The sequence below is a fragment of the Anopheles ziemanni genome, chromosome 2 (assembly GCF_943734765.1).
Source record: "Anopheles ziemanni chromosome 2, idAnoZiCoDA_A2_x.2, whole genome shotgun sequence".
Taxonomy (NCBI): domain Eukaryota; kingdom Metazoa; phylum Arthropoda; class Insecta; order Diptera; family Culicidae; genus Anopheles; species Anopheles ziemanni.
In genome coordinates this window covers 75,204,439-75,217,048 of record NC_080705.1, presented here as the reverse complement: position 1 = coordinate 75,217,048, position 12,610 = coordinate 75,204,439, and the positions used below count along the sequence as shown (strand labels likewise).

At 44.4% G+C, this 12,610-nt stretch overlaps 4 protein-coding genes across 4 annotated transcripts; 3 read left to right on the top strand and 1 right to left on the bottom strand.

Annotated features, from left to right (window-relative positions):
• The first annotated feature begins 1,347 nt into the window (after window positions 1-1,347).
• LOC131284564 (SAM pointed domain-containing Ets transcription factor) lies at window positions 1,348-1,794 on the top strand. The gene has a single exon (XM_058313430.1). It carries the CDS (start codon window positions 1,348-1,350, stop codon window positions 1,792-1,794), a length of 447 nt encoding a protein of 148 aa, XP_058169413.1.
• Window positions 1,795-2,919: 1,125 nt separating this feature from the next.
• Window positions 2,920-3,963, top strand: LOC131284555 (uncharacterized). The gene is made up of 3 exons (XM_058313421.1): window positions 2,920-3,116; window positions 3,193-3,490; window positions 3,566-3,963. Exons 1-3 carry the CDS (start codon window positions 3,095-3,097, stop codon window positions 3,834-3,836), a joined length of 591 nt encoding a protein of 196 aa, XP_058169404.1. The 5' UTR covers window positions 2,920-3,094; the 3' UTR covers window positions 3,837-3,963.
• Window positions 3,964-4,041: 78 nt separating this feature from the next.
• Window positions 4,042-6,347, bottom strand: LOC131294344 (augmin complex subunit dgt5). The gene is made up of 5 exons (XM_058322390.1): window positions 6,327-6,347; window positions 6,059-6,249; window positions 5,835-5,973; window positions 5,624-5,768; window positions 4,042-5,561 (listed from the first exon to the last, which is right to left on the bottom strand). Exons 1-5 carry the CDS (start codon window positions 6,345-6,347, stop codon window positions 4,060-4,062), a joined length of 1,998 nt encoding a protein of 665 aa, XP_058178373.1. The 3' UTR covers window positions 4,042-4,059.
• Window positions 6,348-7,426: 1,079 nt separating this feature from the next.
• On the top strand, window positions 7,427-12,610 carry LOC131284516 (one cut domain family member 3). The gene is made up of 7 exons (XM_058313378.1): window positions 7,427-7,501; window positions 10,661-10,835; window positions 11,322-11,509; window positions 11,590-11,772; window positions 11,921-12,130; window positions 12,306-12,419; window positions 12,493-12,610. The coding sequence occupies exons 1-7, from the start codon at window positions 7,427-7,429 to the stop codon at window positions 12,586-12,588; spliced, it is 1,041 nt and encodes a 346-aa protein (XP_058169361.1). The 3' UTR covers window positions 12,589-12,610.

Here is a 12,610-nt window from a genome sequence, read left to right as displayed (position 1 = left end):
CAGAACGTAGGGGAGGGTGAAGCAATATGTACTTCCTTAGCGAAAATCATAAAATAATTATACAATCGAATCGTGGCATTAAATAACAGGAAAATTCCTAATTTTCGTTGAAACAATAATGTAAAATATCATTTTTGTCGAGTTCCTCACAATTGAAAGCCGAAACGACTTTGTTTAATGTTAATCATTTTGCAAGTCATGATCATCATGAGAAACACAATAAAATGTGTTTTCAAAATTGAAAAAAAAACATTGAAAAAGGACATATTTGATTACGGGGCAAAGTAAGTTTCAGAATACCATGAGCGTGTGGACGTAATTGAAGATTTCACAGACTTTGTTAAGTTAAAGCCGTTTCGTTTCTTCTCCAATGTTAACTTGCAAGGTTTGTGCGAACAAATGGTTTCAAGTATGCATTAAATGTCGTATAAATATCTACTCGATCGCAAAAACCTCACTTAATAAGATACAATCATCTGAAGGAAGCTTCACAATCGTATTCGACATTAGACACAAAACTGGTGTAGAATACTTTTGTGCACATCGGACCCACATTCCCTTACATGGCCACAACAGCCACAGAAGCCATACGTAACAAACATCTGCATACCGCTTTGGATTCCCTCCGATGCAATGCGGTGCAAAAAGCAAAAAAAACACACACAAAAATCAGTCACGATATAGAACAACGAAATGCAAACAACAATCCGATGACGAAATGGGATTTGTCGCCGGAACAAAAGCGTTCGCGTACACGCTACTTCCGCCAGGGGCAATGAGCAGCGCTGTGGCTCAAATGGCCGCGCATTGTTGTACCGAGGGTTACATACCTCAACCGAGCGCGCATTGCATTGTGGTTGGGCTTTTCCGGCCATCGGCCAGAGCAAGTCACGCCAATTGTGTTAGATTTGAGGAAAAATAGGGAAATAGTACAGTTCACATGGTTACCAGCGTAAAGTAAACGAGAAAACGTTCGCGAAATGTATAAAGATTGGTACTTATTTTGACAAAGGCAAAAAGATGAAATTAAAAAGCATTGGCAATTTCCTTCTGCGTTTACTTCGTGGCAGTAAATGAATTGCTCAAATCACGCTGGCTCTCTAAAGATAAAGTCGACCCTTCGCTAGTTTGTTTGCTTCTCGTTACATGTCCGTCAATGAATGCTGAAGTGGCGCGGGAAATTTTCAACGCAATTAACACGTCACACAACGTTCTCAAGTGGATAGTGCCATTCTAACGACAATTTTTTTGTTTTCCTTCACAGTGAAACCCCTCTCCTTCAGTCTGTCGATCAACGCACCCGATCTCCCGCAAAGAATTATAGACCGTCGTCGTTTGGGCGCCAAGATGCAGGTCGAAAGTGCAACGAAATGGCGCGTCCCTCCACTGGACCTGTCCGCCGTAAGCGTTCTCACGAACGAAGCCGAACGTCGCTGGGCCCATAGCAATGGCGGTGGAGGTGGTGGTGGTGGTGTTGGTGGTGGCGTTGGTGGTGTGACGACCCGCGAAACAACCGCCGACCGTTCGCAGAGCTCCAAAAAGATCCAGTACGGTGCCGACGGACTGCCGATCGATCCGCGCGACTGGACCCGGGCCAACGTGTGGACGTGGCTGATCAACCTGGCGCAGTCCGAGGGTCTCGACATTAGCCCCGAGCTAGCCCAAAAGTTCCCCATGAACGGTAAGGCGCTCTGCCTGATGAGCCTCGATATGTACCTCAGCCGGGTGCCGATCGGTGGGAAGATGCTGTACCGCGACTTCCGGGTTCGGCTGGCCCGAGCCATGAGCTTATGAAAATGAGAAGGCAGTGGGAATCGAAGGAGGGAAGTGGGAAGGGAAGGGAAGGAAAGTAAATTGGGGATCCTGCACACCGAAGAACTGAACACTACTAGCCTGTAAGCGTAAGCGCCCCGCGAGTTCTGGGCACATTTAATTTATCGATCTATACACTACTACCCTAGCACCCTAGTTACCATAAGCTAGCCCTCCAAAGGTTTAACTCATTTTGCAAATATATAACCACACATTGGAGACTTTTGTATTTTGCACAGTTTCTTATCAGCAACTCCACTCACCGTAAATAATAGGAAGCAGCAGAGTAGCAGCAGCAGCAGCGAACCAAATCGAAAATCAAGTAGTTTCGTGGCCGTAGTAGTGGAACAATAGAGCATGTTTTCTATGTACAGTTAGAGAGCCTACAATTGTTTTCCCGTGGTTGCCCGACGTTAAGATGTAGGGGGACAGATATTTACTCCTTATAGTTTTTGCTCCTCAAGAAACCATTTCCATTCTTCACGTGAAGCGTTCCACGTGGAAGCGCACAGACGTTAGGCACAAAAACTCCTCGTTCCCCTGGCACGAATCACGATAACGAAAAACAATATTTGTGTATAGTTAGGCTAAGATACTCTAGTCAGTAAAGGCACAAAAAATAATATTACAGGAAGATTGGTTTCGAAAGAGTTATTACGTTGAAAGAAAATGATTCGACTAGGTAAGTTTGCAGTTTAAGAACCCCGTAAGGCAAGTTTTCAGTTTAAATTATCCGAAAAAATATTCAGAAATATCTTTAACTAAAGTTCAGTTGTACTGTTTTGAGTTCAGTAAATATTCTTGAGTAAAGAAAATTTTATAAACTCTAAGTAAACGGCTGCAATGTTCGATCCTCAGTTTAAATTGTTTAAAGAAAATATTGTTCACGTAGATACGTTGCCCATTTTAAATTCATAAACAAAGCAATTAGTTCAAACCCAAGAAAGATAAATAGCCCAAATTTATTAAATTACTATAAATAAATTTAACGAAACTTCGTAAACTGATCGTTTCTCTAATCATCTCATCGAAATGACAAATCTGATTGTCTTCGTTATCGCTTTGTAATACAATTGGTAGCACTGACTTCCTGTCTCTTCCATTGTGGCCCTGATCTGACCCTGGACACTCGTGGACGAACCCGGGTTTTGCATGGTGGTACACTGCGTGATTTCGACCTGACCGGTGTCGAGTTTTGTGTTTGTGAATTCGTTCTGTATCATTTTGTGTTTTGTTTTATTTTGTGTTTTTATCCGTAAAAAAAAAAGAAATCTCAACAGATATGTCTTCCATGAAAGCAAAAGGTTCGTAGGGTAGATGGTGGAATTTGAAGTGTGACCGCTTCGCTAACAATGAGTGTGTTTCGTGTAACACCAACAGCAATTGGCTTGACCGTGGACGTTGGCGCCGGTTCTGGACCATCGCCAGTGATAAGAAAAATTTCCCCCTGCGGCATCACCACCGAGGACGTGTCGTTCGAGGCGTACAAGCAGCCGAAAAATCGCAGCAAGCGGCGCAGCTTCTCCCCGATGGTGCATCAGGAGCGGATACCTTCACCGGATCTTTCGCCGATCGAGCTGAGCCAGACGTTTCGCATCTCGCCCCGGATGAACACACCGATCGCAGCCAAGGGCAAGAATGTGGCCAGCAAAACGTACCTTCTCAGCAAACCGATACGGTAAAGCTTAGCGTCACATGATCTTTTGTGTTGTTCTCCTAAGTGCATTTAAGCAGTGAACTTTTCTCCTTCCAGAGCACACAGTAAAGTTTCCCCCAAGGACGAGGCGTATGCCGTGACACCGATTGGGAAGCGCGAGCTCGAACATCGCATTTGTGTGTCGAACATACTGAAGGACATGGGCCTGTCCAAGTACATCCGCATCTTCACCAACGAGGAGATCAACTTCGAGGTGTTCCTGACGCTGTGCGAAAAGGACCTGCACGACATCGGGATTCACTGCAAGCAGGACATCGAGAAGATTTTGGCCAAAATTGCCGACTACAACATGAACGCGGAGGCGTAAGGGCTTGGGCAGCAGGGCTTGCCGCTTGCTAATAGGCATTAAGGTTTTAAGGTTAGGTAGAACTAAGTGTGATTTTAATCAAATGATAATAAAAGACTTTGTTAGTTCAGTTTGTAGATGTATAAAATTGGTTGCACATATTTTATCCACTCAACATTATAAAGACTCACAATTATCATATCATCTTACGGCCCGTTCTTTTGTTGTTTTGTTGTTTTTGTTTCTAGTTTCCTCCTCCAAACCCATTGATCATTCGATAGTACATCAGGTATTCGCTTTCGTACTCGCGGAAGCTACGCCCGTTGAACAGCTTCGTCGGTGGCACGTACTTACGCAAGTTGTTGGCCAGTGTAAAGTTGTAGAACACACGACTCTTGCTGAGGATGTGTCGGGTGCTGTTCGAGAGTGTTTCGATTTCGTCCAGCAACTCACAAATCTTGCCATGATTGCTTTGCCAATGTTTCTCCAGCTGGACGTGATCGAAGCTGGGCGCCCCCAGAGACCACGAGTCGTCGGTGCAACCGCTTGCCCGCGCTTCAAGCTCCTGCAGCGCTCGGAACTGTTTGATGGCCGTGTCCGCACTGAACACGGTACAAGGAAGCAATGCCAGGGCGGCGGGTGTTTCAAAATAGATGGCCACGTTTGGCTCTAACGCGAGTTGAATCGGTTTCGTTTGTGAAACGTAGCGCGAAAGGGGAATGCTACGGAATACTTCCAGCTCGCGAACGTACGGTGGCAGTACCGCCGGATTGTAGGCCGGCCCGGCCTGTGTGCCCTCCAGTCGGCTGAAGGATAGTTCGCTCGAGTTGAGCGTTTGGTTGGTTCCATTTTTCTGGCGAGCATTGCGCACGGTTTGCTGGCTGACGTACTTTGCGTAGGCTATCTTTTGCTTTATCTGATGCACCTGCTGAAGTTCGCCTTCCATATGGCGGGATATATCGTCGATCTGCCCGTAGATGCCACGAAGCTGCGCGAGCAGTTGTTCGTGATTTTGCAGCTTTTGTCCGTAGGAAAGAAGTTCCTGCTTTTTACGCTCCACTTCCCGGCCCATGTACTCCAGCTGACCCTGATTATACTCTCGAGAGTTCCACTGGACCAGGTACTCTTCGAGCGCTTCCTCCGCCTCATCGTCCATCACATTGATCAGGGCCATCTTGGCCTCCAGCTCGTTGGTGCATGGGGTCAGGATGGTCAGATACTCTTCCCGTGTCGCATTCACCTTATTGCTGTGGTCGACAACGTCTAGAAACACTTTGATGTGGCTGGTGCACAGTTTTGCCATACTGCCCTGCAGAAGATCGCGATCGGAGAGTGCAATATTCTGGTCGCTCTCTTCGTGTCGGCTGTCCACCTCGGAGATTTCCCGTAGGTGCACATCTTTCATCTTTAGCAGCACGCTCCACAACAGATGATTCGGAATGCCACGTAGCGCGCCACGGATATCCGACCACAGATCTTCCTGCAACGCCCGACCGGCGTCCGGGTTGAGATCTTTGAAATTTTCGTAAAACCGTGTCAACAGTTGCACGCACTGCTCGATGCCTTTTTCCGCCGTATCAACACGGCACGCTTCCGATCCTTTGATGGGCATGATTCGTTCGATGCGCTTGGCAAGCTGTTTTTCCTTTTCAATACCATTTTGAACGGACGTTTCGTAGGCAGCGTACAAAGATGTTTTACCATAAAGCTCCTCTAAATTGTTCACCGATTGTAGTTTCCGAGCATCTGCAAATAATTGGGAAGTGTGATTCGAAAGATCAGAAAACCTTGCCCTAGGCAATACATACTTTTCTCTTTGATCTGCAGGTTAGTAGTTTCAAGGCAGTTTTGTGACTGCTTTATACGATGGCGTGTTTCATCAATTGTTTTCTTTATCTTTTGTATTTTCATGTAGCGCTGCAGTTCGGGCGGCAGAGAGTTGAACGATGCGTTCTGAAAGCGAACAAAATAGCCGTCATACAAATCACGATTCCACTTGCCCAACGGGACCTAACGTACCGCAACGATCGTGTCCATCTTCTTGTGCACCTGCAGTTTGCGAACAAGTACATTCTTCTTCATGCGCGTTATCTCTTGTCTCGGACGAACTTTTTCTATTATATGGTTGAAAATGGAGCTCTGTTCCCCACGGAACGCCCTGAAATAGTTAAAGAAAAACAGTTGAAAGTGTCTCTTGTGACCATCGTTCATCGAACGCAAGCAGAAAGATAGTCTGTCCTTACTGTTTCAGTTTTTCATCCGGTGGCAATTTGTCCGGGGAACATCCTAATTTCGTTGCCCATTCTTTGAACCGTGCTATATCGTCCATCACACTGTTTTGATCACTTTTATTCGCTGATAAAGAATCGTTTCTTCCGCGGGCCACTTGGTTTGTTTGTAACTTTTTAAAGAGCGGTTTCCCTAACTGCCGCAACTGTCAAGAGTGCCATTTGACAGCAAACCAAGGTGCTTAGATATGTGTCAAAAAAGTACATTTTATGAATTGTAAACTTTGTTCGTTATTGTGATCATTCTCGTAATTAGTTTTATAGAATTTATAGAAATATGCTGAGTATGATAAAATGATCAGCAACATGTGAGTTGTAGCTGTTTGTCTACAACTACCGTTCGGAAGCAATTCAAACTGCATCCATTTCTGCTGCCATTATTGAATTTGCCATATGCTTTCAAATAAATATAATTAAATTCTGTTTCAAATTCTGCATAATAATTTGTTTACTTTATTTACCCTATGTTTAAGATTTAAGAACGCTGTACATTGCTTTCAAAGTATATTTGATAGTAAATCATCACAATTACATCAAACTGTAATGTAATTACTCACGTTATCTATTGAATGACGAAAATAAACTTTAATACATGGTACAGTGGCACAAATAGAACCAGGATTTTTTCATTCCTTCATTCTTCCATTTCTTTTCATAATAAACTGCGTGAAAGATCAATTACCGACGGGCATCATTTAATTGCTCCGTGACGTCAGCCGTCGCCAATGAATATAAAAGCAAAGAGATCAGCGGAAGAACCAACTCAATTTCATTCCGAAATGTAGATAATCATTCTGCTCAATATTTGCGCATGCACCACTTCAGAAGAGCTCCTCGTACAACATCGTCTGTTCTCGAATCGCTGCTCGGGTGGTGTCTCTTCTGGGATGGACCAGTTTTTTTCTTATCTTAAAGCACGACAGAACCACTTCCTAAAACCATACCCGATTGGTTAGGCACCTGCTTGACGAAGGATTGGCGGGGGCTCACTACATCCAGCGGAAGGCATTTTTTGTGCTGTCCTTCTTCTTCTTTTTACCGCTTCCTTTCCATCGATCGACGTTCTACGTCATTATCCTCGGGCTGCGGTCATCCGCGGAGCTTGGATTGAAGCGACGTTTCTACGAAACAAGTCACCGTAACAACCGCCCTTAAGAGTGTATGGCAACGTTCATGTTGATCCAGTGCGAGTCGATCAGTCGAGCGCGCAACATCTGAACATTTTGCGGGAAAATCCCGTCATCGTAGTGGCAAGTGGAAGTGTTAATCCAGTGGTGCTGGACAAAGAAATCAAATCATAAGAACGAACACTAGGCGCAAATGATGAAAGGATTCGTAGCCGTTGCTTTGCTGATCCTCGCGATCGTACAGTGCATCCAAGCTGTTCCAGTTCCCCAAGTAAGTCTAGTGTTAAGTGTATTTTGTGTAAAAATCAAATGACAAACCAACCGAACTCAATGTCCGGTATTACGTAAACGGTTAAGAATTTTTCAAATACTCTGAACAATCGCATGTCAAGACACACCCCGGCCGAGGCATAAACGTGAGAGGCATCTTGATTCGATTTTCTTTCTTTTCTAATTTGCGAGCGAAATGAAGATCAGACTATTTCATTACCATACAAAAGCCAAGAAAGATACAAAACAAAAGGAAAGCTTGTTGGTTTCTCCCGAGAAACATGTTTTACCTAACATCCCGTTTGATTTGAGCTCTTATTTTATGGTGGCGCAACGGTTTTTGTTTTGTGAATTGGTCGAGGATACACATTTGCATCGCGATCGAGAATCAGGTTCTACCATGGTGAGTCAGGTGCTCGCAAACGATTCGCAGCACGACGCAAGTTTCACCCTTCAATTAAAATGTGTAGGGACTGTTGGGAATCGAGCAATCGGAATCGAGTAATGCCTAAGGTCGTGACGGAAAACATAAGACGTGGAATAATACGGAGCCTTGTTGTGGTATTTCTGAGCTTGTAGAAAATTCCAAACATAAGATTACTCAGCAGCTTGAAGGCATGCGGTCAATCAAAACCCTCCAGTGTGATGCCCTCGCAGTTAATTTAATGATTTCTACTCGCTAGAGCATCCGCCCGACGTCAGCAAATTTGTTGTGAATTTGTGTTTCTGGTTTATTTTTTGCTGTCTTCTGTCGATCAAGGGATAGGAAAAATAAAGTGAAACAGATAAAATCAGTCTCAAAGCAATCAGTTGCAGAGGACGTTGAAGTCATGTTCATGGTTCACTGCCCCTACACGGAACAAAATGAGAATCGAAACGAAATCCCTTAACTATAGTGTCTCGAAGAGGTCTCAAAATCATCCTATTAGCAAATCGTAGAACGCTGCTGAACTTTTTTTTACAAATTTGTCACTAAAAAGCGAAGGGAAGAATTAACGTTATAAATTAAGGAACTATCATTCTCCCTAAACCAGTTTTTACGCACCGTGAAAGCGTAGAACGGTGTCGAAGACAAATTTTTATGTGTGCCAAAAACGAAACACAAAAAACTCTTTTCACCCACTTGTGCTCTTCGGTGGTGGTCATGAATAATGCATGAGCCGGTAGAGGAAGAGCAGGTCTACATATGAATTTTTAGTTTTGAAGATCCAATTCGCGCCCGGCTTTTAACAAAAGACTTGCGTGCCACCGCGTAAAGCGACGAACCTCCGGTATCGGAGCGTTAACTCCTACCAGGTTACGATTTTTCTTTTACCGGCGGCCGGCGCAGCAAAAGTAAAAGTTGACCAACAGGAAATAGATCACTACGCCTCATGCAATCTACACTTGACATTGAATGTTTCGTCTTTACCGTTCGCTAGGACCGGCCTCAACTTTGCGAAGAAGGGAAGGGTTGTTGTTTACTTCAGGTTTGTTTCTAAAAAAAAATAAGTATGTGCATCAACAACTGGTCTTTGGGCAATCGTGGTTCGGATTATGTGTACGGTTCTAGCGCAGATACCGACCTTTGTCCCTTGTTTGGTTGGAAAACAGTTTGTCAGGGAAGTAGATTCATCATCATTCGTTGATTAATTTTTTTATTTTTTAAAGCTATTACGGTCTATCTCGGCCTCGCAGCAAATGAGTAAAAACGAGTCCTTCTAGAAGGCCATTAAAGAGATATTTTTTTATCTTCTATATGTTGGAGCAAATTAAGCCTCCCTGATTAGTTTCGCTAATAGGTCATGCAATTAATGGAAAGCAATCTTTTTTCTATTTTCTTGTAAAACTTGTACTGATGAGTAGAACGTACGTTCCAGGTTGACTAACCTCACTATTATCGACGCTCCACCATGTGCGTCGTGCATCTTTGTGCTGATACAAGCCTATTGCTGTAAAGACTGAGATTGGATTTTATTTTTTGTACTCTGAGAAGAACAAGTTGAACGTGAGGAAACAGGTTTGCTCATTCCAGAATCCGACTCTTTTACAAGTGGATCTGGTTGTTTTTTTTTAATTCTTTTGATTTTGTACCAATAATCTTTATGCACTAGAATGCAACTGGATTCGAACAGAACCAGTTATCGAACAATGGATTGCAAAGGTTGGTGCTGGGTTAGTGCCGGTATATGAGGAAAAATGTGCAAACATGAACTACAGAAGCGATTATAATTTATCAAAATTATGGTCACAATAAAACTCTACATATTTCTTTGTAAAAAAAGATATTCAACTCTACTACTGTTCCTAAGATATTGACCATTTGTGAGTCATTTTGACTGGTCCGGTACTTTTTCAATCACTTTTATTTCCTTAGGTTAATCTATTCGACCAAATGTTAATGCATGACTTTCACACATCCAATGGAATGTTAATTTTTATGTATTCAAAAAAAAAATCAATTTAATATTGAAAATAAATCGCGGTAGAGTTGCAAGCATCAACATTGCGGTAGTTCTAGTGCTAAATACACCAAATACATTAATGAAATCTTCAATTTCCCCACTTTCTGGTGAACAGAAAAAAAAATAGTTTTATGCAAAAAGAAAACTGAATCTCGACTACCATTTATCTGTTGCAAGCAGATGAATGATTTAATAAACTATTCTTTATACCATTAGTGAACAGTTTAAGACAGAGAACATGCGATAGGAAGATTCCCGTACAACTCACAGTGACCCTTGTATCTAAGATCGCGTCATACTCGTACATTGTCCCGACATCATGTAGTTTCCAGTATCTCCACTACCTCACTTCAGCGCCATGACCATAAATCATCTGATCGAGATCAGAAAGCAAACTTTTCGCATCGTAAGCAGTAGCCTTAACGGTCGATCGAACACCGTTGCTTTCGCGTTGCTCATGACAATCTTAGCGTGGAGATTAATTAGTGGAATTCATGATGGCATCCGTAATCGCACCGGTCGGGTGTTTGCAAGGGTACAAGATGACGATTGTATAATGCATGTCGGCGTCGCGAAACTACCGGGGACAAGGCGTCAGAGTCTCCGTTGAGCAGTGAAGCTGCTCGAGGGGGAAATATACATATTTAAATCCAGTCGCGCTAGACATTCCCTGTGGGTTGAAGCATCAAATGACGCACATATTTTCGCGATTCCAGTTGCTTACATTCCGCGATGGAAAGTTCGGCGTCAACTTCGGCGGCTACCACGCTGAGGCCGGTCTAGGAGGGCTGCTCACCGGAAACAGTGCCCACGGAGGACTGTCCGCTTCCGCCGGAACACCGCACGGCCAACAGGCGGGAGCCGGCATCGGTGGACTGCTCGGCGGCAACGGTAATGGTTTGTTGGGTGGTTTCTTGGGTGCTTACGCTCGGTCGCCGGGATATTATTAACCACACCAGAGTCGGCGAGAGTCTATGCATGAAGACACTCCACGGCAAAGGCGCTCCAGAGGAATAGATCCGAAAAGAAAAACAAAACAATTGGTTAATAAAAATTACCTAAATTTTGCTTATCGCTCTGTTAACTAACTGCATGCAATGCTTTGTATGTTCACTTCTGCACGTTTGAATAAAAACGCACGCTCTGTCCTAAACTAATCGGCTTAACAGTGTTGTTGTGTGAGTTGCTTAAATTTTCTGAACCAGGGTGCATGACAAAAACAACCAGAAATACACTTTACTACTACTTCAGCGTAAGGGATCGCACAGCAAAAACAAAAAAGCACGCAAAACACAGCAAGTAACCTCTGTTTGGTGGAGAGAAGATAACTAACACATCCGGACTGAGTCAAGACTGATGGTGAGCCAACATTCCTAGAACGCACCGCTGGAGGCGCGTACGCCGGAGCGACGGCAGGGCACGGCGTTGGCGCTAGTGCCGCCATCGGTGGAGGTCTCGATGGGGCCGGCGGTGCCGGAGGAGCTGGCGCCGAATCGCACGCTGGAGGAGTGAGCAAGAAGGTTGTCAAACTGGGCCAAACGAACCATGGAGCCCCACCCACAGAGGTAAGGCGAGGGTTAACCTTGGCGCGTAGAGGGAATTTGGTACTTATATATGGTGGCTTTTTAAATTTCCCTATCTGCAGGTTGTCATTTCGAAGGAGTATGGCGGCAACCAGCACCAAGGTAATTTCGAACGAATCGATCACGTGAAGGAAGTGCACACGGAACTGACGGTCCCGGAACCCCATCCAGCCCCGGCACCTGCTCCTGCACACGGTTTCCGTAAGACCGTGTACAAGAAGAAAGTGATCGGACATCCCCACAAGGTAAAAGAGTGAAGCTTTTTAAAGTTTTCGTGAACACCAGACAAACACACCTACACCGACACTAGACCGAAATGTCCTGAAGACTGATCACGATCGAGTGATTGTTTATGAAATCTAAAATTTGTAATAATAAAACGAAAATACACAGATCGCCGTCGTTGAAACGTCAGCTCATCACGATGGACCGCAACCTCCGCTCGACATCAGTCGTTTCTTCGACTTCCAGGCGTTCACCAATCTGGGTGCACAATTTGCGCACCCCGCGCCGCCACCACCGCCACCACCACCGGTTGTACACAAGACATTTGTGAAACAGACTTCCTACGAGCCCATACACAGACCTACGTTTGAGAAAGAGGTACCGGAAACAGATAATTGGCATTGGGTTCGCTTCCAAATTCATTTTCACCATCAACAAAATCCCGGAGAAAGAGAGAGACACACACACCTAAACTCATCATTGCATTGTGCTATTTTCATCCTGACTCCTGATGATCCCTGAAGTAATATTGGTATTCGTATTTTTCCAACAGGTTCACACCCGATATGACTCGTCGAACGGACACAGCGCAGGTGGGTCTTCGACAAGCACCCACGTGGTCGCCAGCTCGACCCACAACTCCAACTTCTGGAACGATATCTTCAACGTAAGTAACCGATCGCCCGTCCACTACGGAGAGGCTGTTGTGTTGTTTCTTATTAATAAATTCATCGTTCTAGATTCCGATCTCCACGCTGTCGGCCGTTAATCAGTTCCTGAACAACAAAGCCGGTAGCGGAAGTCTTCAAGTCCAGAAGCACGTGGAAGTTCACTAGATGCGGATATGTTTTATGCCGT

Coding starts and splice junctions, on each gene's coding strand:
- LOC131284564 (XM_058313430.1), top strand. CDS start 1,348: ATGCAGGTCGAAAGTGCAACGAAATGGCGCGTCCCTCCACTGGACCTG.
- LOC131284555 (XM_058313421.1), top strand. CDS start 3,095: ATGTCTTCCATGAAAGCAAAAG. Junction 3,117..3,192: donor GTCTTCCATGAAAGCAAAAG/GTTCGTAGGGTA, acceptor TAACACCAACAG/CAATTGGCTTGACCGTGGAC. Junction 3,491..3,565: donor CTTCTCAGCAAACCGATACG/GTAAAGCTTAGC, acceptor TTCTCCTTCCAG/AGCACACAGTAAAGTTTCCC.
- LOC131294344 (XM_058322390.1), bottom strand. CDS start 6,347: ATGATCACAATAACGAACAAA. Junction 5,769..5,834: donor AGATGGACACGATCGTTGCG/GTACGTTAGGTC, acceptor GTTCGCTTTCAG/AACGCATCGTTCAACTCTCT. Junction 5,562..5,623: donor CCTGCAGATCAAAGAGAAAA/GTATGTATTGCC, acceptor AATTATTTGCAG/ATGCTCGGAAACTACAATCG.
- LOC131284516 (XM_058313378.1), top strand. CDS start 7,427: ATGAAAGGATTCGTAGCCGTTGCTTTGCTGATCCTCGCGATCGTACAG. Junction 11,773..11,920: donor TGATCGGACATCCCCACAAG/GTAAAAGAGTGA, acceptor GAAAATACACAG/ATCGCCGTCGTTGAAACGTC. Junction 12,420..12,492: donor TCTGGAACGATATCTTCAAC/GTAAGTAACCGA, acceptor TCATCGTTCTAG/ATTCCGATCTCCACGCTGTC.